The sequence below is a fragment of the Galleria mellonella genome, unplaced genomic scaffold (assembly GCF_026898425.1).
Source record: "Galleria mellonella isolate WM207_F2 unplaced genomic scaffold, CSIRO_AGI_GalMel_v1 utg23, whole genome shotgun sequence".
Classification (NCBI taxonomy): Eukaryota; Metazoa; Arthropoda; class Insecta; order Lepidoptera; family Pyralidae; genus Galleria; species Galleria mellonella.
The window spans coordinates 862,776-886,037 of record NW_026442045.1 but is presented as its reverse complement, the minus strand read 5'-3'; the positions used below and the strand labels follow the sequence as shown (position 1 = coordinate 886,037).

General features: G+C 33.0%; 5 protein-coding genes across 6 annotated transcripts; 2 read left to right on the top strand and 3 right to left on the bottom strand.

Annotated features, from left to right (window-relative positions):
• LOC113512941 (synaptobrevin homolog YKT6) lies at positions 1–2,403 on the bottom strand. 2 transcript variants are annotated; one of them, XM_026896910.3, is made up of 2 exons: positions 2,337–2,403; positions 1–1,950 (listed from the first exon to the last, which is right to left on the bottom strand). In XM_026896910.3, the coding sequence occupies exon 2, from the start codon at positions 1,911–1,913 to the stop codon at positions 1,317–1,319; it is 597 nt and encodes a 198-aa protein (XP_026752711.1). In that variant the 5' UTR covers positions 1,914–1,950; positions 2,337–2,403; the 3' UTR covers positions 1–1,316. The 2 variants fall into 2 exon arrangements, with proteins under 2 accessions (XP_026752711.1, XP_026752712.1); XM_026896911.3 differs by lacking the exon at positions 2,337–2,403 and adding an exon at positions 2,186–2,330.
• A 637-nt stretch (positions 2,404–3,040) lies between these two features.
• Positions 3,041–6,345, top strand: LOC113512896 (transcription initiation factor TFIID subunit 8). Its single transcript, XM_026896853.3, has 6 exons — positions 3,041–3,353; positions 3,886–3,984; positions 4,081–4,268; positions 4,902–5,052; positions 5,361–5,495; positions 6,164–6,345. Exons 1-6 carry the CDS (start codon positions 3,206–3,208, stop codon positions 6,280–6,282), a joined length of 840 nt encoding a protein of 279 aa, XP_026752654.1. The 5' UTR covers positions 3,041–3,205; the 3' UTR covers positions 6,283–6,345.
• A 213-nt stretch (positions 6,346–6,558) lies between these two features.
• Positions 6,559–8,266, bottom strand: LOC113512891 (proteasome subunit beta type-2). The gene is made up of 4 exons (XM_026896848.3): positions 7,996–8,266; positions 7,723–7,916; positions 7,455–7,617; positions 6,559–6,750 (listed from the first exon to the last, which is right to left on the bottom strand). The coding sequence occupies exons 1-4, from the start codon at positions 8,099–8,101 to the stop codon at positions 6,596–6,598; spliced, it is 618 nt and encodes a 205-aa protein (XP_026752649.1). The 5' UTR covers positions 8,102–8,266; the 3' UTR covers positions 6,559–6,595.
• A 771-nt stretch (positions 8,267–9,037) lies between these two features.
• On the bottom strand, positions 9,038–10,273 carry LOC128200650 (uncharacterized). The gene has a single exon (XM_052894743.1). It carries the CDS (start codon positions 10,271–10,273, stop codon positions 9,038–9,040), a length of 1,236 nt encoding a protein of 411 aa, XP_052750703.1.
• Positions 10,274–20,653: 10,380 nt separating this feature from the next.
• Positions 20,654–22,508, top strand: LOC113512927 (mitochondrial tRNA-specific 2-thiouridylase 1). The gene is made up of 5 exons (XM_026896892.3): positions 20,654–20,950; positions 21,060–21,410; positions 21,503–21,729; positions 21,838–22,005; positions 22,126–22,508. The coding sequence occupies exons 1-5, from the start codon at positions 20,875–20,877 to the stop codon at positions 22,423–22,425; spliced, it is 1,122 nt and encodes a 373-aa protein (XP_026752693.2). The 5' UTR covers positions 20,654–20,874; the 3' UTR covers positions 22,426–22,508.
• Positions 22,509–23,262: the final 754 nt, after the last annotated feature.

Sequence of the window (23,262 nt, the reverse complement as noted above, 5' to 3'; positions counted from 1 at the left end):
TGGAGTAATCATAACATTTATTATAATATGGGTATATTTTATTATTGTAGGCAATTAGTACATCCACGAAACCTGTACATACAAATATATAACATGTTATCACATTTGAATACTTGTGTATGCACGACAATAATTGTAATAAAAGAAAATATCATTACAACACAATACAGAAAGTATAACAGATGCAACAAGCCCACATAACTAGATTACACTGAAATACCTAATAATCCTAGCTCATACTATTTATTAATATATTACTATTATTATTGAACATTTCCATAATACTTACCCAAAAATACCCAGCATATTTAAGTGCAAATGTAACTATATACATTTTATAGGTACCTACACTTTAATATGTTCGTTACTTAAGATACAGATGTAGAACCCTTCTCAGGAATCATTAAACAATCTCATTAATTCTTAATATGTGTATGTTACTATATTTATAAATGTACATTAAATCAAATTCACCTTTTACAAGTCACTGATAAAAAGTACTTTACTATAACAGCACCACTCCAACACAACATAAAACTTGTCATTTAAATTTCGGCTTAAATAACACTATAAACATAGCTACAATAAATTAGCCAATGGCTCATAGTAAGCATGGTGGGTATATCAAGTGAAGTCTGTTTAGGCCTCATCTGAATTAGTAAATTATAATATAATTTTATAATCACAAAACATGTTATTAACTGTACAGAAAGGGATTTGGACAATGAAACATGTTTCTGTTTTCCATAATAAACACAATCTTGAAATGTAAAAATTTATGGAATGTTGAAAAAATATACATCCAGATAAAGAAATACACAGATTTTTTTTGTGGCAATTTTTGTATGTTGATTTTGATTAAAATGATATTAGTAAACTTTAAAAAGACTTAAAAATAATATATTTCGTGAAATACAATTATAGGTTAACAATAATCCTGATAAACATTATAATTTTCTAAAAGCATCTTAGTTACATTTTAAAAAATAAAGAAATACTTAATTTTCAAATAATCATTGTGATTTTTATAAAAAGCAATCACAATGCATTGTATACAACAATATATTATACATATTATATGGATAACAGATATCACTATTACTACAATATAAAAAGATTTACTTTATTTATTCTGAATAAAGTAGATCCTGAATTAATAAAACAATACAGATGTCTCTTCCTTGTGATAATTTCTGAACATTCCAGTTTACACATACATATATATTCAATTTAATTGAACACGAAACAGCAGCGTAACATTAACTACTTTAAATATAAAACAATGGCCAATTCATTCCGAATAACATTGAGATTTCTCAATAGGTACAGCAGCTGTTAGTCTTGCGTGCAGTTTTGTAAAATGTTTTACTATGCAATGATAAACTATTAGACTTTTCCACTAGATCGTCCAACTTTTCTCCTCTCTCTAGTACAGCTTTTATGGTATCATGTAAAATAATTTTCGTTTCATCCAAATCATTCTGTATCTTAGTCAATGCATCAGCTTCCCTGGGGTTTTGGTATTTGGCTAGATATTGAGGTAATACCGGAAAGTCTATAGTAGTCTCATTACCAGTAGGCCAATTGTTAACTGGCACTGATGCTGTAAATTCATCTAATATTTTTGTAATCAATGTGTGTGCTACTCTATTTGGATATTCATGGTCCGATATTAATACACCAGCTAAGTTGTCTGCTCTGACATATACTTGCAACATGTATTCTCCTTCTTTTACTGATTGCCGTGAAGCTTGTTGCGTCCTTTCCACTATCGTCTTACTAACAAATGTCATAAATTCTTGTACAGAGCTTCTTTGAAAAAAGCTGAAACTCTGTAAGTCATATGCTGCCTTAAGTATTGAGGCATTATTAATTCCTTTATAGAGTACCAGAAGTGCATAAACTTTCACCATCTCTACAGTATACTGTACCAAGTTATCTGATAAAAATCTGTAACAAATAATTTCCACTGATAGTACATTAATGGAGAAGAAATATTACCAAAATTAATCTTCAGCATAATATAAAAAGAAATATATAGTGTCGAAAGAAACAGCTGATATAGCAATTAAATAAACCAAATAGACACAATTTATTGGATTATTGTCTGTTTGTGTTATAATTGGCTAGCTTGACCCAAACTACGAAAATTTAAAACAAAGTGAAAGCTACAAAATAAATTTACCTTTAGACACTTTCAATAAGACTTTGAAATTACTATGCTCATAACAAATACAATTTTACTAAACCATGCAATATATTTAAATATGTAAAGAAATGATAGAACAATTCTCTTTTCTGTATAATATATATATTTTAGAAATTTTGACTCATACCTTTATACGTCTTTCTCTCGTCGACAGTCGACTTCGTTGTTTTTGCTGTCAAATGTCAATGTCAAATCTCAGTGTTAACAACAGTAAAAAGAAACTACTTGCTATCTTTAATCTATAATAAACATGCCAATTGACCCCTTACAACTTTCTTAAATTTTAAATACAGACACTTAGTGGAAAAATAAAATAAGTAGTGATTAAAGAATTTAAAGTTTTAATCATAAATGGTCAAAATTAATTCCTGATGAATTCATCATGATGGGCTAACTGGCCTGTTTTCATTCTTATCCGTGCTTCGCCAGCGTATTCCGTTAGCGCAGGCGGGGTTACTATACCATTTTCACCCATAAAAAAAGATATATTCGAACTGAACTCGAGTTTCCGTTGAAGGAAAATGTTATAAATATCATAAATATGTGCACACTTCATTATAAGCTATAGATAACGATTTTTCGTAAATTAAAGATAGTTGTTGTGATATTTTTAATTTTTTTGTATTTGTTACTATTGTGTTCTATCGTCTATCAATCGATGATTACCTGTCTTAAGGTTTTTTTTACATATGGCAGGGCACAAAACAAAGTTTGGATAAGAGCATTTTAGTGAAAGGAGTTTTGGACGACGGAATTTTACCTATTTTGAATTGTGTCAGACTTAATCTCTTCTCTTTCTCTCTAGTACTTCTAATTTTGTTCGTTTTATTTTATAATCTGTGGTCATAGCAGAAGATCATTAATCTATGGCAAAAAACCTTGTTTTTTCCAACTTTGCGATTTCTTTCTAATCTTTTGCTTTATATTAAATAAATGTTCTTTATAAATTGTTTATTTTAGGATATTTGGATCAAAACGGGATTTCGTATATAAATCATGTCCGAAAATGTGGAAAAAACTGAATCTGGAAGTGATGCCCGGAGAAGAATACTCAATATTGCAGTATCGACTGTTCTTCTGGAGACTGGTTTTGAATCTACAGATAAAATGTCTTTGGAAACCCTCACAGAAATGCTTCAATGTTGTAAGTATAAATTGTACTAAATTACTACTTCTTTAATTTAAAATATCTATTCAATAAAAAGTAAATTCATAATAGTAAAATTAGTATTGTATATCAGAACAATAATAATCAATTTCTTTCCTATAAGAATCACCATAAGAGGTGCATGTAGAAAAAGTGAAACGTAAGATTCCTTGTGATGGAGATTTCTACATTATTTATTTTGTATTTTGTAAGTGATTATAGAATTACATTAAAAGCAATATATTATGTTAAATGAAAGTTACACAATACTACTGTACTATGTCTTTTTCATTTCATTTACTGTAACTGAATTAATTACAACATTGATTTCTATATATGAACATAATTTTTACATTAAAGAAGTACAGGTGACACAAATATTTAGGCATTATCATACCTTTATGTAGCATAGGAAGATTTTATGCCTCTAACATGTTTATTAATTATAATTTGCTGTTTTTTCTTTACTAATTTTTATAAATATATGCATAATATCTATATTAACATTATAATTCCAATGCTATTACAGTTTTTACAGAAGTTGGTAATTCAGCAAAAGGCTATTGTGAACTTTCCGGCAGAGTTGAACCTGTACTTGGAGATGTCGTAATGGCCTTGATAAATATGGGTATGTTATTTTAAAATATTAAAATTGTTATTAACTGATATACAAATTTATATATATACATAAAATACTGGAAATTTATATGCTTTTTTAATATAGGTATTAGCCTTCAAGGTTTAGAACAGTATGCTGCTAGACCAAACAGACATGTAATACAGCCTCCACAACAGGCACCAGCTCCTCGAACTCCAGCCATGCTGTCAGCTGGTTCAAAAGCAAAACATGCACCTCACATTCCTTTCTATTTGCCGCCTCTACCTGATCCTCATGCCTACATTAGAACACCAGTAAGTTGTAAAGTATATAATTTTTATATATTTACTAAATAATCAGGTGAACTTTATATCACCTGCAATTCATTCAAATCAGGTGTTAACTGTCCACTGCTAAACATAAGTCACCTCTCTTATAAGGGGGATTTTGTCAGTAGTTTACCACACATGGCAGATGGTTAGGCAACCATGGTTAACTTTTTGTGATGTTTTAAAAGGATGCTGCTCCCTATTTCTCAAACTTTAAGTTCCCTTAGTCACCTCTTATAACACCCATGGGAAAGAAAAAGATGGCCTATTCTATGCTAGGACCACACAGTGTCTCCTATGCCCTTTTGAGATTTAGTAAGATAATTGTTCATTAGAACAATTATTGATTTTTACATAGATTAAACTGTGTGGTCCTGATATTAAATCAGCCATCCCTTCCTTTCCCGTGGGTGTCATAAGAGGTGACTAAAGAAGGGCAAGGGATGGGCAGCAATGTCCCTCTTAAAATGTCTCAAAACCCAAACAGCCTGTTGCCAATCTGCCTGCCGAACGTGGCTTCTACTGGCAAAACTACCCTAAGGAAGAAGCTTATGTTCGGTACTAGGCAGTTACAGGCTGATATGATAATATAGATTAAATAAAAATTTTATTTTCCAGACTCATAAACAACCTGTAACTGAATATGAAGCTATCAGGGAAAAAGCAGCCACACAAAAAAGAGATATAGAAAGAGCATTAACCAAGTTCTTAGCAAAAACAAGTGAAACACATAATCTTTTTAATACAGAGGATAATCAAGTTTTTCCATGTAATCCAATAATTTTATTTATATGTCATCATTGATCTTATATGAAATCTGTTGTTAAAATCTAAATACACAAATACTGGATCAATTGAAATTAAAAAAGATATGACATTAACCTTAGGAGCTAATTTATAAATTGGTTCTATACTACTACTATATGATAAAGGTTGTTAAATGGAATTTTTTTTTCATGAAGATCCAGGAAATATGAAAGTAATTTTCGTAAAATCTTTTAAATATGAAAAAACTACAAAGGCATAGACTAAACATTATTTAGCCAATTTTTTAAATTCAATGTTCTCTTTTTTCAGTGATTGCATGTAAGCCAACATTTCCTGCTTACTTGCCATGTTTGTTACCTACAGATCAAGTATTTGATTTTGACGAATTAGAATATCACTTTCAAGTTGCCAATAGAACGGAAGATATGCCTGCAGAAAAAAAAGGTATGCATGCACATGTACACATACATATGCACATTTTCACATGCCTATAGTTTTATCATATTCACTATTTTCCTTTTTTTTTATTTAAATAAAGTGTACTAAACATTAGGCAACCACATTCTTAGTACACAAGATACAGATCTGGCCTAGTTTGGAGACTAATTGTAATGCAGAATTTTTTCTTTCAATATAAATTGCAAAGTAATGCATTTTCATAATTATCATACATAGATAATTTTACCTTGTATCTATATATAACTTTAAAAACAATTAGTATTAAATACACTAAAACTGTAATTTTGTAGTCATATTTTTATTTTAACCATTTTATTTATTTATTTTATTTTATACAACTTAGAATGGCAAACAAGCTGATGGCCTACCTGATGGAAAGTGGTAACCGTCGCCTATAGACATGAGCAGTACCATGGACATAACAGAGTATACTGTTTCGCCCATGATACCCCCCATGCGTTGCCATTCCTGAGAACTCAGTTGTTATTGCTCTGTACCCACCAAATTTAATAATTATCTCCTGAACTCTATATAACTACCAAGACTCATTGTTGTGTGAAAACTGTACTGTAAATTTTATATATTGTTCTTATAACTACTATATTGTTATAGTTTTTTTTATTAAATTTGCTAAGATATTTTCATGCTTACAGATCAATCAGACAATGAAGGTGATAATGGTGGGGAAAATGATAATGCAAACAATTCACAACCAGAAAACCAAGAAACACCTGTAACATCAAGTCCTGACAGAAATAAAGCTGGCGGATAATTGATTGTATATAATGAATTTCTATTTTGTACCATAAAACTACAGCAATAAAGTTTATGATTAATATTTATTATTTTTTTAAAATTCCTTAATTTAAATCTATCAACTAACATATATTTAGTTAAATAATAACAGCATTCAATACATTTGCAAATTTTTAAATATGGTCATTTTACACTGGCTGCTGGGAGTATATAAAAAAATGCTGTAATTATTATTACATATATATATAGTAGTTTTATTAAAACTTACAATAGTTGAAAATTAAAACACTAATTATAAAGAATTATTTATTTATCCTTACATTTAAACATTACTTCACAGATTCAGAATTGATGACAGGCAGCATTCTAATTCCATCTCTAGTGACTACAGTCACTTGGAAATTAGGCAGACTGATAAACAGCCTCTTGTGAATTTCCTTAACACACTGTTTTAATATAACATATGCTTCATCTTCAGTTGCATCTGGTCGGAAAAAAAAATCAAATTTATTTAATTAGTAATTACTTTCTACTACTTACTTTTTCGAAAGCTGAATTATAGCAATATAAATACATGCTACAGAGATTATTATCTTAATCCTGAAGAATAATAACATGAGATGTGTCATAGTATACCCTATGATGTTTGTAGTGCTGTTCATGTCTATAGGTAATGGTTACCACATTCAATCAGATGGGCTGTCAGTTGTTTGTCGTTTCTACTTCCATAAGAAATTATGTTTCAATGAAATACTATCTGTATCATTTAGAGTGTAAATAAATGAGATATTAGAGATTAGAATTGCATGTAGTAGTAGTAATTACAACAAAACATTATTCAGAAACAATATCCATATTGAAAATTTACAATCTCCTCATTCTAAAGTTGGTTAAAAATAAATGTGGTGTTAAAGAACATCATTCCATATAAAGCTGTCTTTCATTTACTAAATTTTTTGTATATTATGAAACTATAAAAAATGGTTATCACCATTTTTTAATAAACAAAAATTTAACAAGTCTATATTGGATATTCACTATCTTGTGCCTGCAGCCATATTTAAATATATAATTTATTTTGACAATCATATTAACAGGGTTAATAAAGTACAAAGTACACAATACTCCTAATATGTTGCTACAGAAAGAATACACAATACCATAGTAGATAATTCCTTATTTTTTTACCTTTTTTATAATAACGATCCATGATGCTCAAACTAAGATATCCGCCATAACCATGAGCAGCAAAAGGGACTTTTACACTAGATGCCAGATAGTCCATGAAATATAATTCAGGACCATTCTCTTTATCATAACCACCCAGAAGAAGATTTACAAAGTAAGGCGTCTGGAAAACGTAAAAAAAATATAGTGACTTATTTAAACTGCAATTTTTATGTAATGTAAATTCTCTAACAATCTAAATTGGAGATGAATAGAAAAATATACTAACACTACTTCTCAAGTATTCAGCTAGGTTTCGACGAGTAAAATTAGCTGCAGCTGTAGGTCCCAGTTCGTAACCATTACGCATCTTATACAGTTGAATATTCTTTGCAATGTATTCTGCAAATTGATTGGTATCACCAGAATCACCGATCACACCCATCACCAACCTGTCCGAAATTTTATAGATCTTTTCTTCATCTGGAAACAAATACATATTATTAGGTTGTAATGACTTTAAATGAATAATGAAAATCTTAGGAAGAAACCGCTAACTCACCATCTTTCATAACCATAATACTATGGCTATTAGATTGATCAGCAGCTATCATGACAAAATCATCGCACTGTATTCCTAACAGGCATTGCAAATTAATATTAGACATTTTATAACAACTATAATGTTAGACTAATTTCTAAAACCGTAAATACAATCGGTAATTAAGGAAACTCGGTTAAGTTTAGTAAACTAGTGTAAACTTGTCAATTCATTGCCGAATCGGACCAAAAGATAGTGTTGCCACCATATAAAATAGACCATATTTGGCAAAAATTAAACCGCAAGTAGCCTAAAATTTACTATAGATCAAGTGTAAATTCAATTCCACACTACAAAAAATAAGGATGCAGATAAAACATAAGACGAGAAAAATATTTCTCTCTTACTCGCTCCTACAAAAAAATAATCATACACTATCAGTATATACTTTAAAATATTGGTAATGAGGGTTCGAAGGGCGCATATATTATTTATAAACGCAATCAGTAAACAAAATAAAACACCAACTTTTTGAGCTTTCCAATGACAACACTATATTTTTTAAATCATTTATATTCTACAGTTTACAAATGGCCAGTTTGAAGTTTAACATCCTCCAAACGGCAAGAAAAATAAAAGTAATAAAAATTTACTTTTAAAGAAATAATAATTCTATTTTAATGACCGTGTAAAGTTATTACTCGTAACTCTTTATTCTATATCCAGGCAGTTAACCAATAGTACATTTATCAGTTATAAAAGACATTGAATAAGTACCTAAACAGTAAATTCCTAAGACAATTTATTTGTCTAAATTATAATCAAATGCAAAATAAAAGGATCTTTAAATAAAAAATATCACAAAAAAATACATACCTACATTAACGCTTACCTCTTACAACGCTAGCAACGCATAAATATACTAAACAAACAAATTAATGGTCGACTTGAGTGTAACATTGTATTGTAATAAACTTAATTTTAATGTACGTGAAATAATATGTAATATATTAATGCCAGCAAACAAAAAAAAGTAAGAGTTTTATTTTTAACCTATTCCCCTTTAAACATGATATATCTTTAATTTGCTAGGTATTTTCGAAATTCGGCCACTACGTGTTACAAGTTGCTTATTTTTTGACGACAGATCAGAAGAAGTTGATAACTCACCAGATGGCGGTAAATCGGTGGAAATATTCGGAGTATTGTTTAAGTCAGGAAATTCATTATCTTTATGGACCTCAAGCTTGTAGAGTCTTTGTACTGGCCTCATCTTGGTTCCAAGAGATGTTCGAACTCGTGCTAACCTTTCTACTCCATCCTTACCCTGGATAAGCTGTTCTACAATACCCAAAGGCCATTTTATCCTTTTCTCTTCATTTTCTACTAATACAATATCTCCAATCTTTAATATATCTTTCTTTTCCTTTCCCTTTTGAACTAACACAGTTAAATATTCAGACTTAAATCGTTGTCTAAACTGTTCTCTCAAATTTTGCAAATATTTTAGACGGCGATTTAACGATGTGTTATCGACTATATCTAAATCGGTTACATCTGTCTTAGGTAACGGTTGTATAAATAATGCGGGTGTCAATGGTTCCAAATATTCACCATTATCATTATTTATGTATGTCAGTGGCCGTCCATTCATAATAGCCTCACAATCACAAATTAGAGTTTGTAACTCATCATACGAAACTGATGCTTTACCCAATACACGTTTTAGCAAATCCTTCATTATTCTAATGAGACGTTCCCAATACCCTCCCCACCAAGCGGCAGTGGGTACGTTCATTTTCCAAGCAATGCGTCGAATTGTTGATTGTCTCTGAATCTCCTCCCAATCGAGATTTGTAAGTAGATTTTTAGTCCCTATAAAATTACTTCCTTGATCTGAGACTAACATGTCTACTCTACCCCGACGTGCTATAAATCGGCGAAGCGTCATCATAAATGCTTCTGTCGACAATGACCTGGTTAACTCGAGGTGCACTGCACGATATACTGCGCAAGTGTAGAGCACTATCCAGCACTTTTCTCCATTTCGTAAATATAAAGGACCAGCCAAGTCAACACCAGTATTTTGAAAAGGTGCATTGCATGCCATGCGCTCATTTGGAAGAGGTGCAGCAGGTGCTTGTAAGGGCTGGGATCTATATCTCATGCATATCACACAATTTGAAATAACAGACCTCACTAAGCGGCGACTTCCGATGATCCAATATCTTGTACGAATGTCAGCTATCAACTGATTTGTACCAGCATGTTGCAATTGTACGTGCCGTTGCATCACCATTCTTTTAACTAATACATTTTTCGCCGGAAGTAGATAAGGTGTTTTAACATGATCAGGAAATTTTGTGCATTACATATGATTTTCTTAGTTTCTGAATTTACTAATCGCTCGTCAACGACCACCTCTGAATGCGGCCACTCTTCTTGTGCTAAAAGAAGCCACTTGGGCCCACACCACCATTTACAGTCGAAGAGTATTTTTGCATTACAGCCTCTAGATGCCAGATCTGCCCAGTTTTGTTCACCTGGAATGTGATACCAATTTTGTGTGTTTGTATGTTCTCTTATTTCTTTCACTCTATTACCCACATATGTATTTAAAGGCAGTTCTCTTTTGATCCAACTCAAAGATACAGCAGAGTCTGTCCAACAGAACTCAGGGCACTTTGACAAGGATAAACCTTTTCTAACATTAACTAACAATCGAGATCCGATCAATGCAGCTAATAGCTCAATTCTAGGAATGGTGATTTTTTCTGGTGGTGTCACTTTGGACTTGGCAGAAATTAATCGTACAGTTACCCCATGCTTGTCTTCTGCTCTAAGTAAGACACATGCACCATAGCCATGTATACTTGCGTCACAAAATAAATGAAGGCTTACCTGAGATTCATTTAAAATACCAGCTGATAATCGACGTGCTAGTCTGCAATCTCTTAAGTAATCGATGTATTTATACCAATCTCGAAACTTAGAAAATAAGTCAGCCGGTAACTCTTCATCCCATGGCAAATTACGACGCCATGTCTCTTGCAAAATTAATTTAGGGATTAACGTAACAGGCGAAGTAAAACCTATAGGATCGAATATTCTTTGTGTCAATGACAATAAGTCCCGTTTTGTTACCTTCTGAAATGTTTCTAGTTTTCGCATGTTATCACAATTACAAAACAATTCATCTGAAATTGTGTCCCAATTAAGACCCAGCACGGATATAATTTCTTTACCCGTTTCATTTATAGCTAAAGATGAGGTTACCCACATTCTAAGATTGAACTTAGCCTTCTCCATGATAAGTTTATATTCTTCAATAAATTTACGTGTCTCCTTTTCTGTGTCTAAACTCGTTACACAGTTGTCCACATAAAAAGACTTTCTTAATCGCTGTGCTGTCTCTTGAAATTTGCCAGTCACCCTTTCGAGATGATGATTAATAGTAGCTGACAATAAAAAGGGACTACATGTTAAACCAAATACTACACGACAGTGTCTATAAACTACTATTTGTTTTAAACTTTCTTCCTCCCACCATAAAAATTTTAAGTAGTTTCTACTTTCAGGTGGTATAGAGATTTGTAAAAATGCTTTAGCTATATCAGCTGTCACGCCAATGGCTCCTAAACGAAAACCGACAAGCATATTAGGAATACGATCTAATAAATTTATTCCCTTTTCTAGTGAAGCATTAAGACTTAAACCATTTTTATCCGTCGCAGATGCATCGAATACGGGCCTTAGTGCTGTCGTCAGACTTGATTCTTTAATCACAGCTCTATGTGGCATATAATGACCAGTATCATGATTAAGTTCAGACGGTGGAACTTTTTCTATTATACCTAAAGAAATCCACTCCTGAAATACTGCATGATACTGATTGAATTTCCCACACGTTACTAATTTTCCTGTCATTGCATTTAACCTATGTTTTGCCTTTTCATAATTAGATAATAGATCCTCATATCCTGTTTTAAATGGAAGCTGAACTTCATACCTGCCACTTGTAGGGTCCACCTTTATCGTGTTCTCGAAGAAACTCATGACCTCTGCAGTGATTGCCTCCTTAGACTTTACGTCTCTTGGATCATGAATGCCGAGATTTTCCAGCACCCAGAATTCTTTTAAAATATTATTATCACAAGTTAATGTTGTTATAGTAGTATTAGAATTACTTAATACACTAACCTGTACACCCTGAAGAGTCTAACCTAACCTGGTATCAATTGCTATTAGTCCATTGTCCATTTTTATCAACTTACCTGTCAAAAGAAAACCTGCATAATCTGCTCCTATTAACAATTTTATATCAGAACATGTGCCTTTGTCAGTCAACACAATGTTATGCTCATTTAAATGTTTTACTAGCACAGAATCCTTAAAGTTAATTTTAGGTACATTATTACATATACACTTTTGACTTAAAGCTAACATGTTAATTTCAAAGGAATGGTCTAAACTTTTTACCGACAAATTATAACCTTTATGTTCCTTAGAAATTGTTTTGATACCACCAAACAGTGAGTGAGACAGTACTTCAGTTGTTACAGCAGGAATCTTTAAATAATCAACCACTTCTTGTTTAATGTAGCTACGTTGAGATCCGCTGTCAAACATAGCACGTACGGACATCTTTTTATTTTGATGTTCGATTTCAATACGATGACAGTTTGTAACAATGTAGTACTGTGAATAGATGACGCTGTAACTGTATGACTGTCTGTGTTCTGTTTTTGTTCGACTGGTTTTTGATTTCTACATAGGATAGTAAGGTGTCGTTTGTGACATATAAGACATTTTACAAAAGCTTTACAAACTTTGAAATGGTGTCCTTGCTTTAAACAATTGCTGCATGCCTTTTTATTTTTTAAGTGTAGTAATCGTTGTTCTAAAGACATTTTGTAAATTTTGTAACATTCGAGACTTGAATGATTATCTTTATCACACCATATACATACCTTCGACTCTTTATTTTTGGATTTTATTGACATTAAGCAAGCAGCTGATGGTTCTTTATGGGTTTGAATATTAGATGACATCGGACTTAAACCATTTTTTGCCATTTGAATTCTTTGCTCACTCTCCACCTCCCGGCGTAGAAAATTAAGCAAGTTTGTCAACTCGATCTCCATTTGATTACTATGAGTTGTGAATCTCTCCCATGCTCGCAATATATCTTCAGGTAAAGCCGATTCCACCATAGGTAAAATGAAAGCAGCATGCGCTTTAGCGACTCCTAAAGTTTCTAGAGCCCTCAGTTGGGCGCTGAGTTTGTCATATAAATATGTTAAGTCAGGATGTTCATTTTTTTCTAATATTAACGATAAAATTTCTCTGACATATACCTGTATTAATAGTTCCTCACGAGCATAGCGCGATTTCAGGTGTTCAATACATTTGGTATAATTGTCCGCTGATACTGGGTAGCTCTCTATCAACGTACGCGGCTCTGAATCAGGTGTGGTAGCTTGCAATAAATATTGAAACTTATCCTCTGGTGTCAATATTGTTAAGAAGAGATCTTTATCTAACAATGATAGTGCTCTTCTTTATCTGTGCGTTACCTAGCAACTTGTTTTGTTAATGTTCTGTCGAAATAAATATTACTTTCACTACAAATATACGTACTAATATTCTATCTTAAATCTATTACATTTCCTGTTCCCTTTGAATTCTTAAAGTGGTAGCAGAGCGTATGAGTATCATAGAAGCTAGAATCAATTGAAAACGTACCCATTATCAAGATATGGATAAGTCAATTGTAGAAGCGTCGAAGGTTCAAATTGGGAACATAAACTCTAAAAACTTTAAAACATGGAAGTTTAAGTTTCTGATGGTGTTAAAAGGCATGCCGGGGGCATTAGATATATTGGAAGGTAAGAGACCGAAGCCAGTATTGCAAGGTATGGCCACACCAGAAGAAAAGGCAATGTATACGAAAGATTTAGAAGAGTACAATAGAATAGACAGTACTATAGTAGTCCTGCTTACGACAAATATGTCAGATGACACATTACAGAAATTAATGCGCTTTGATAATTCTAAGGACATGTGGGATGAATTACAAAGACTTTATGGAGGATGTATAATAGACAGATCGTACGAATTATGTCAAAATTTTTTCGGATATCAGAAAGAACCAAGTCATGACATGGCCACTCATATTTCATCGCTAAAGGGAATATGGTATGAATTAAATTCGGCATTGAATACAACTGGTGATTTGCCGGAAATTTTATTGATATATCAAATTCTACATACTCTCCCTTCTGAATATTTTGGTTTTAAGTCAAGCTGGCTCTTGATGTCAAAGACCGATCGCACTGTTAACAACCTAACCGTTCAGTTATGTGCCCACGAAAAAGTCATAATTAACAAAGTAGAAGAAGAGACACTAAGCACTTCTGAAGCATTATATACAAAAGCAGAAGAAAAGAAGAAAAAGGACAAGAAGAAGAAAAATAATTTTCATAAATGTAACTATTGCGGAGAGACAGGACATTTTGTAAGGAAATGTAAGAAATGGATCTCAGATGGCAGACCACCTAAGAAGTCGACTGCTGTGAATATGAACTTGACGGTCCTTACTATTGAAGAGGACTTTAGGAATGATGTCAAAAATTCTACAGATTGGTACGTTGACAATGGGGCAACCAGTCATGTAACCAACAGAGGAGATCTTTTTCAGGACTTCATTTATTTTAAAAGTTCGCACACAGTTACCGGCGCTAACGGGCAGAGTATCCAAGCTATAGGGATTGGTACAATCCGTGCAGAAGCTTGACTTGAACAAATTCTTTTAAAGGATGTATGGTATGTACCTGCTATAAGTAAAAATCTTTATTCTGTCCTAGCCACTCATGATATCGTAAAAGATAGCATCTTCGAGTCAACTCCGTTCGAATGCGTTATGAAGATAAATGGTGCAAAGAAACTGATTGGCACTCGAGATGTGCAAGGCGGTCTTTACCGTTTAAAAATGAGGTGCTTGAAACCAACTGTAGATGTAAATCAGCTATCCACCTCTAGTTTACTACAACTATATCATGAAAGATTTGGTCATCAGAATAAGTTACATGTAAAGAAATTATTGGAAAAGGAATTTCACATTAAAACAGAAGCAACTAAAGAGCTATGTGAAGGGTGCATTTATGGCAAATCACATAGACAAAAGTTTGGTATTAGAGAGAAGCCATCAAAACCAGGTGAACTAATCTGTACGGATATTTGTGGACCTTTCCCGTATTCGATTTCTAAACATCGTTACTTCGTGCTATTCAAAGATGTCCATACAAATTATCGTTGGGTATATCTATTACACCAAAAGTCTGAAGTATACCTAAAACTTCCCCTTCTGATAGCTGAAGTAAAAGCAGCTGGTCATGTAATAAGAGAACTTTTAAGTGACAATGGAGGAGAATTCAACAACGATAACGTCAGCGCAATTTTAAAAAAGGTAGGCATTAAACAACGGTTAACAATGCCATATACGCCACAACAAAATCCAACTGAGAGGGAAAATAGAACTGTGGTAGAAATGACAAGAACCTTAATGCATGCTCACGAAACAATTCCTGCGGGCTTATGGGCTGAATTGATTCAAACAGCGGTATATATCTTAAACAGAACTGGACCTGGACATGATGGTAAATCACCGCATGAATCATGGTACGGCGTAAAGCCAAGGATCACTCACTTAAGAGTAATTGGAACTATTTGTTACCCACATATTCCGAAACAAAGAAGGCATAAGTTAGATAAAAAGGCTCAGAAGGGAATTTTAATTGGCTACGACTCCGATGAAGGCTATCGTATATGGGATAATATACAGCAAGTCATAGTAAGATCGAGAGACGTAACTTTTAATGAAACTCCCTTAGTATCACCTATAAAAAGTATGGCAAATTCAAAGAGCGAACTAGAAAATATACAAGAGTCTGAGCAATGTAAATATAGAACTGAAGAGCAACAGTCAAATTTTCAATTTAACTTTCCAAATATTGACGTGGAATGTGAAAAAAACAGGACTCTTAGAGAACCTTCCATAAGAAATAATGATGATAATAACGAGATAACAGAGCCTGATATTGTTAATGATAATAACGATAATATAATTGACAGTACTGTACCAATATTGTTAGGACAGCATAATGGATCTGAACAGTCAGTGGACTCAGACAGTCAAGACGTAGATGAGGCAGCGGCTAACACTGCACCGCTTTCTGCAAGTGAAGTAGAGAATGAAGGCAGTATGACGCTTAGAAATAGAGCAAGTCTCAGACCTCCAAATCGTTACGGTGATTTTATATGTAATATCTGTAATGTTAACTTGACTGAAGAATCTCTGTTAGAACCAACTACGTTTAAACAAGCTATGATAAGTACTGAATCTGACATGTGGCGTGCTGCTATGGATACTGAAATTAATTCCCTTCAAGAAAATCAAACCTGGGAAATGGTAGATTTGCCCAAGGGTAGGAAAGCGATTCCTTGCAAATGGATTTATAAAATCAAAACTAATCCTGATGGTACTATTGAGAAATATAAGGCTCGATTAGTAATAAAAGGATACTCGCAGAAAAAGGGACTTGATTATTATGAAACATTCAGCCCTGTAGCAAAGACAAGTACTATAAGAGCTGTTCTTAGTATTGCTGCACAAGAGAATTTAACCTTATCCCAATTTGACGTCACCACTGCATTCCTTTATGGAAGTCTAAACGAAGAAATTTATATGAAACCTCCTGAAGGATACAACGACAATTCAGGAAAAGTATGTAAACTCAAAAAGTCTCTATACGGTTTAAAGCAAGCACCGAGATGCTGGAACCATTGTATTACAGAGTACGTTTTGAAAATTGGATTTGAGCAAAACTCTAGCGATCCATGCCTTTTTATAAGAAATAAAGATAAGAAGGATAGAAAGCTTATTCTAGCGCTTTATGTTGATGACGGATTGATTGCATCTAGTAATCCGAAAGAGACTGAAAACTTTTTCAATGAGATGCGACAGCAGTTTAAGATTACTACCAAATCCGGCAGTTATTTCTTAGGAATAGAAATAGAGAGACACGTTGATGGATCAATAAAAATCCATCAACAGGGATATTCAAAACGATTGCTTGAAAGATTTGGAATGCAAAATTGTAAAGCAGCTGTAACACCCATTGTGAAAGATTCTAATATACCAATTGAGAAAGAAAAGGAATCTATCACATTCCCATATCGACAAGCGGTTGGAGCACTTTCTTATCTAGCGATAGGAACGCGCCCGGATATAGCATATGCACTTAGCGTTGTCTCTCGAAATCTTGACAATCCTTCATCAGAAGATATAACAAAAGTGAAGCGAGTTTTACGCTATATCAAAGGTACCACAGATTACGGTATCACTTATCAATCCTCTGTAAAGTCGTGTATACTGAGTTACAGTGACGCGGATCATGGTGGAGATACTGTAACTGGACGATCGACATCTGGAATGATTTGCTTGTATTCTAATGGTGCTATTGCATGGCAAAGCAAGAGACAGTCTTCAGTCGCAATATCATCCACTGAAGCTGAGATTGTAGCAGCCAGTGAAACTACTAGAGAACTTATATGGCTAAAAAGGATTCTACAATTCATGATAATGGGAGATGTCACTATGAAGCTTTATTTAGACAATGAATCAGCTATAAGACTGGCTCACGACCCACCCTTTGAGTGTCACCAGAGAACAAAGCATATTCGCCTTAGACACTTTTTCATTCGAGAGTGCGTCATTTCAGGATGTCTTGAAGTCTTCAAAACTGATGGAGAGAATCAACTAGCTGACTTCTTGACGAAGCCTCTCTTTAAGCCAAGATTGATGCAACTTTGCAAACAAGTTGGATTAAAAGAGGAGACCGGATGTTAAGAAGAGATCTTTATCTAACAATGATAGTGCTCTTCTTTATCTGTGCGTTACCTAGCAACTTGTTTTGTTAATGTTCTGTCGAAATAAATATTACTTTCACTACAAATATACGTACTAATATTCTATCTTAAATCTATTACATTTCCTGTTCCCTTTGAATTCTTAAAGAATATGGGGTCTTCATCAATTTTTTTAAAGTGCCCCCAGAATGGTAACCAATTCTTTAGAATTCCGTCAAACCTTACTATTTCCAACCTGGGTAATTGTAGCTTCGCTGGTTTATTAGATTCTTTTTCATTAATTTTATTTATATCTTTATTAAAATTTTCGGCCATTTGCTCGAAACGCGTATCTAGAAGAAGCCATCTTGTTTTGTAATTTTCAGCTTCTTCATATTCTTTCTCGAGCGTATTTTCTGAAAAGTCCGGATCTTCCAGTATTAACGACTGTATTTCTTTATCAATATTATTTAAATTTGCCCATATATCATTCATTTTTCTCCAACAGGCCTTTTTCGGTCATTTTTATTTCTGACCCGTCCATAATGGCTTCTAGGGAGTTGGTCGTTTTGGTAAATAGGCGTCTCTGTACTGAGCGTTGTTTTAATTTAGCGTCCATTATGAACTTTACGGTCGCCACGTTTAAAATATTGGTAATGAGGGTTCGAAGGGCGCATATATTATTTATAAACGCAATCAGTAAACAAAATAAAACACCAACTTTTTGAGCTTTCCAATGACAACACTATATTTTTTAAATCATTTATATTCTACAGTTTACAAATGGCCAGTTTGAAGTTTAACATATACTGCTGCCAGTGAAAAATTATAAATAAAAACGAAAACAGTCCAGTTGACTTATAACGACAAATTCAAGATACAAAGATCATAGTTTTTTTTACCTTATAGCTAATAACAATGAAATAAAACATAGAATGAATTATAAAATAAATATTGCCTCCTTTCTTCTTATGCAAATATAATTAGTAAAAAGAGGACGAAAAGTACACCATCAGTTGCAACTTTTGTCAATTCATAGTAGGTTAGTGTATAAAAAATGTTTGATATATCAATTATTTGTCAAGGATCTATATTCGACACGGTTTATATAGAAAATATGCAAGCATGTCGTATCTGAGGTTATACGGCCGTATAACATTTTAAAAGTAGCCCTAGTCTCTAGTGAAGCAATTGTATTACGCGCAAACTCGACGACTTCTAGTCATCCGAAAAACTGGCTTCCAAAAAGGCTGTAGCACAATAGACAATATATATACGCTACCGCAGATTATACAAATGACCGAAAAGTATAATTTGCCACTACGTCTAGCGTTTATGAATTATAATAATTCCTAAGATTCGATCGAATCGTGGGCGGTACTACAATGCCTCTAGCGGTGCCAGATTGATTATAGGTATATGGAAGTGTTAAAATGTATGTACAGTAAGCCTACGATGTCTATCCGAGTAAGAAACCCATCCCAGTGCAGAAAGATATAAGACAAAGGGTGACATCATACCCCGAATCTATACGGGTGCATTGGAAGATGTTTTCACCCTTTTGGACTAGAAAAGATGTTATATAAACATCAATGGCGAATCACTCATCAATCACTCACCTTCGATTTGCCGATGATATTGTAATCATGGCGGGACCCCTGGAGTATTTAAATACTATGCTTAATGACCTCAATGGTGCTTCTCAACATATGTTTTAAGATGAACATGGATAAGACTAAAATCATGTCTAACGTCCATGTTGCGCCTATACCGGTTTCGATTGAGAACAGTACACTCGAAGTTGTCGACGAGTATGTATTCCCGTGTGGTCACACATAGAATAGGCCACCCCTTTCTTTACCGTGGGTGTTGATAGAAGCGACTAAGGGAGGGCGAGGGATGGGCAGCAGCGTTCTATGTATGATGTATACCTGGAACAACTTATCCAAGATAAGTCCAACTTTGACCGAGGGGTCAAGTAACGAATCCAATGCGGCTGGGCAGTGTTAAGAAAACTACGCCATATCTTTTCCAAAATACCTTAAAATTGGGAGGCGAAGGTTATTAATCAATCTGTGTTGCCATTGATGACTTATGGAACTGAAAATGGTCCTACACGACTGCTCGTATATAAAATCTTCAAATTACTCAGCGGACTATGGAGAGGGCTATACTCGCAGTATCTTTGCGTGATAAAATCCAAAATGAGGATATATAAGCAAGCTGAAGTGGCAATGGGCTGGTCACATAGCTCGAAAAACTGACAACCGATGGGGAAGAAAATTTTTGAGTGGCGACCCCACACGAGCAAATGCAGTGTTGGACGACCTCTCCCTCACTAGTAGGAGTGACGAGCTTAAATACATTGTAGGAAGTCAGTGGAAGCAGGTGATTCAGGACCATTTCTTATGGCAGTCTACGGGGAACGCCTACAACCAGCAGTGGACGGATAATGGCTAAAATGTTGATAATAAATAAGACGAATAGATATATAATTTATTTGCATCGCTTATTTATATTATTTATTACAGCAATTCATTTACTGCAGTTGATAATAAATAGATAACTAACATTATTTTCCAATTCTGATTTTTTCATTTTGGTTGTACTTTGTAAAAAGCATGCTAGACATAAAAAAAGGTATTAAAATTTTCATTTTAATATTTCTTTCTATTCACTCCGCAAATTCTATTAACCCTGTTCAGTACACATAGAGTAGGTCCAAATGTACTTATTATACATATGGGCAACACTAGTCCTCTGTCAAATATTCAAAAATATTTGATTTCATAATAAATACCTAACCTAAATAATTATCTATCTATATTATTTTTTTATTCATGTCATAAATAAACATAATTTTTTTATGTTATAGTAATTACAGCGTTAAGATTGTAATTTCTGTACCTTAGGTTAAAGTGAAATAAAAAAGATTCATATGAATTTTATGTTACTCTCGGTTCCTAAAACTTGCATGTGAATCTTATTATAATGTTCAAACGAATAGCTCTTGGTATTTCAGGAGGAGTAGATAGTGCTGTTGCAGCATTGCTTCTTAAGAGAGCAGGTAGATTTATGTTAAAATTTTACGATAGAAATCACTAAGAATACTGATGCTGGATATAGGCACTCTCCAGGAAATGAAATTTTCAGACAGTGTATTTATTATTTTACAGGATACCAAGTTGAAGGAGTTTTTATGAGGAACTGGGATAGTAACTATGAAGCTGGTTTTTGTTCCGACGAAAAAGATTTCGAAGATGCAACTTTCGTATGTCGTAAGCTGGATATACCTTTACATAGGGTTCACTTCATCAAAGAATATTGGAATGAGGTATTCACAGTGCTACTAAAGGAGTATGAAAGTGGATTAACACCCAATCCAGATATTTTGTGCAATAGATATATAAAATTTGACAGCTTTTTCGAACATTGCAGGAAAAATTTAGAAGTTGATGCTATTGCTACTGGTCATTATGCAAATACGTCATTTGGTCCATTCTTAGAACAATATTCTGAAAATGAAGGTAATTTATATAATAGATTAATTTTACTAAAATCCAATATCTGGCTTTTATCAATGTAGTCAGCCAGTTCAGATATGCATTTTATTTTCCAGATGTGCGGTTATTGCAACCAGCTGATAAACACAAAGATCAGACTTTCTTTTTGTCACAAGTGAAGCAATTTTCTTTGAGACGCTGCATGTTCCCTATAGCAAATCTCATGAAAAGTCAAGTCAGGTACATAGCAAAAAAAGAGGGACTTCTAAACGTAGCTGATAAAAGAGACAGCACTGGAATTTGTTTTATCGGAAAAAAGAGGTTTCAAAATTTCATTGAAGAAGTAAATAAAAAATATAATAATTATTTTTTCTACCTGTCCAGCATTTTAATTTATTTATTTAAATTAAAACAATGTAATAATGCTTTATTATTTCTATTATTGTTTTAGTATATTGAAACCAAAAAGGGATTTTTCATAGACATAGACACTGGACAAATAGTAGGTGAACATGGCGGTCTACACAAATGGACTGTAGGACAGAGATGCTGTCTTGCAAATTGGAAAGATGCATATTTTATCTTCAAAAAGGATTTGCAAACCAACAACATTTTTGTGGTACTGTTAAAATAAATATGACTGTACATTAACTAAAAAATTTAGAAAAATTTGCTAGCATAAAATGCCATACATATAGGTTTTATATTTGTAAATATTATAATTATTCATGTATTTCAGGTTGCAGGCACCAAACATCCAGCTCTGTGGAATAATCTGTGTTTTACAGATAAACCTCATTGGATTCATAGTACTCCTTCTGAATTATTAGATGGTGCTGTTTTGAACTGTTTCTTTAGGTTTCAACATACTAAACCATTAGTTCCTTGTAGAGTGGCAAACAATTCTGATGGCCTCACTATTATTTTAGGACGCAATTTAAGAGCTCTGACAGAAGGACAATATGGTGTTTTTTATAAGGGTAATGAATGTCTTGGTAGTGCTAAAATAAATAGTATATGTCAACATTTAACTTACTAATTGTTGAAAATTATCAGTTGGCTATTTAAGTATAGTAAAATTATTACAATTTGTTTTGTAATGCCCAATAAAATGTGATACTTAGAAAACTGTATTTTTAATTTATTTAATGTAACTTTTAAAATTTTTATACATACTACTAATTTTGATAAACACATACTTGTGATCATATGGTACCGTGACTATTACCTATAGATAATAGTCACGGTACCATATGATCACACTCATGAATGTGATAGAACACCTTTGTCTTCTATATCACTTACTTCGCTTTTAAATTGAAACAAAATAAACAGTAGTGACAAGTTATGCATGAGTGTTGATTTTAGAAAGAATTAAATACAATCCTTACATACATATATATTTGTCACACTTAACCCAATACTATCCTTACCGTAGTACATTGGTTCTCTAAACCTGTGATGTATTATCAGAGTATAAAGAACTACTTTTCCTACAGTCATTTCACGATGGATTAACCCAGGGTAACATTGAGGTGAATCGGACGGAGAGGTACCGAACTAATATATGGTATTTCGGTACCTCTCCGCCCCTGGTAAAGAGCTAATGCATGTATTTTGTACTTTTGAATTGTGATTTAATTTTATTAAATAACTATTTTTTATTATTTTGGTCATCAAATTTAGTTTTTTTTTTTTTATGTGAATTTGTTACATTTTATTTTAGGTAACGTTTTTGATTAATTTGAGTTTGTTGATCTAAAAAAATAATAGTTTTTTTGGATTTTAACAAAAAAGATGATGGATGCCAATATTTTTTGGATAAATATTGGGTAAATTTAGCCAAGCTTTATCAAGTTGTTGTAACATTTATTAA

What these genes read in the sequence shown, in the direction of transcription:
- LOC113512941 (XM_026896910.3), bottom strand. Translation starts at nt 1,913, where the DNA reads ATGGTGAAAGTTTATGCACTTCTGGTACTCTATAAAGGAATTAATAAT.
- LOC113512896 (XM_026896853.3), top strand. Translation starts at nt 3,206, where the DNA reads ATGTCCGAAAATGTGGAAAAAACTGAATCTGGAAGTGATGCCCGGAGA. An exon ending in ATGCCTACATTAGAACACCA is followed by an intron (nt 4,269 to 4,901) that starts GTAAGTTGTAAA and finishes TTTATTTTCCAG; the next exon opens with ACTCATAAACAACCTGTAAC. An exon ending in GGATAATCAAGTTTTTCCAT is followed by an intron (nt 5,053 to 5,360) that starts GTAATCCAATAA and finishes CTCTTTTTTCAG; the next exon opens with TGATTGCATGTAAGCCAACA.
- LOC113512891 (XM_026896848.3), bottom strand. Translation starts at nt 8,101, where the DNA reads ATGTCTAATATTAATTTGCAATGCCTGTTAGGAATACAGTGCGATGAT. An exon ending in TATTATGGTTATGAAAGATG is followed by an intron (nt 7,917 to 7,995) that starts GTGAGTTAGCGG and finishes ATTTGTTTCCAG; the next exon opens with ATGAAGAAAAGATCTATAAA. An exon ending in GGATCGTTATTATAAAAAAG is followed by an intron (nt 6,751 to 7,454) that starts GTAAAAAAATAA and finishes TTTTCCGACCAG; the next exon opens with ATGCAACTGAAGATGAAGCA.
- LOC128200650 (XM_052894743.1), bottom strand. Translation starts at nt 10,273, where the DNA reads ATGGTGATGCAACGGCACGTACAATTGCAACATGCTGGTACAAATCAG.
- LOC113512927 (XM_026896892.3), top strand. Translation starts at nt 20,875, where the DNA reads ATGTTCAAACGAATAGCTCTTGGTATTTCAGGAGGAGTAGATAGTGCT. An exon ending in TTCAAAATTTCATTGAAGAA is followed by an intron (nt 21,730 to 21,837) that starts GTAAATAAAAAA and finishes TTATTGTTTTAG; the next exon opens with TATATTGAAACCAAAAAGGG. An exon ending in AAACCAACAACATTTTTGTG is followed by an intron (nt 22,006 to 22,125) that starts GTACTGTTAAAA and finishes CATGTATTTCAG; the next exon opens with GTTGCAGGCACCAAACATCC.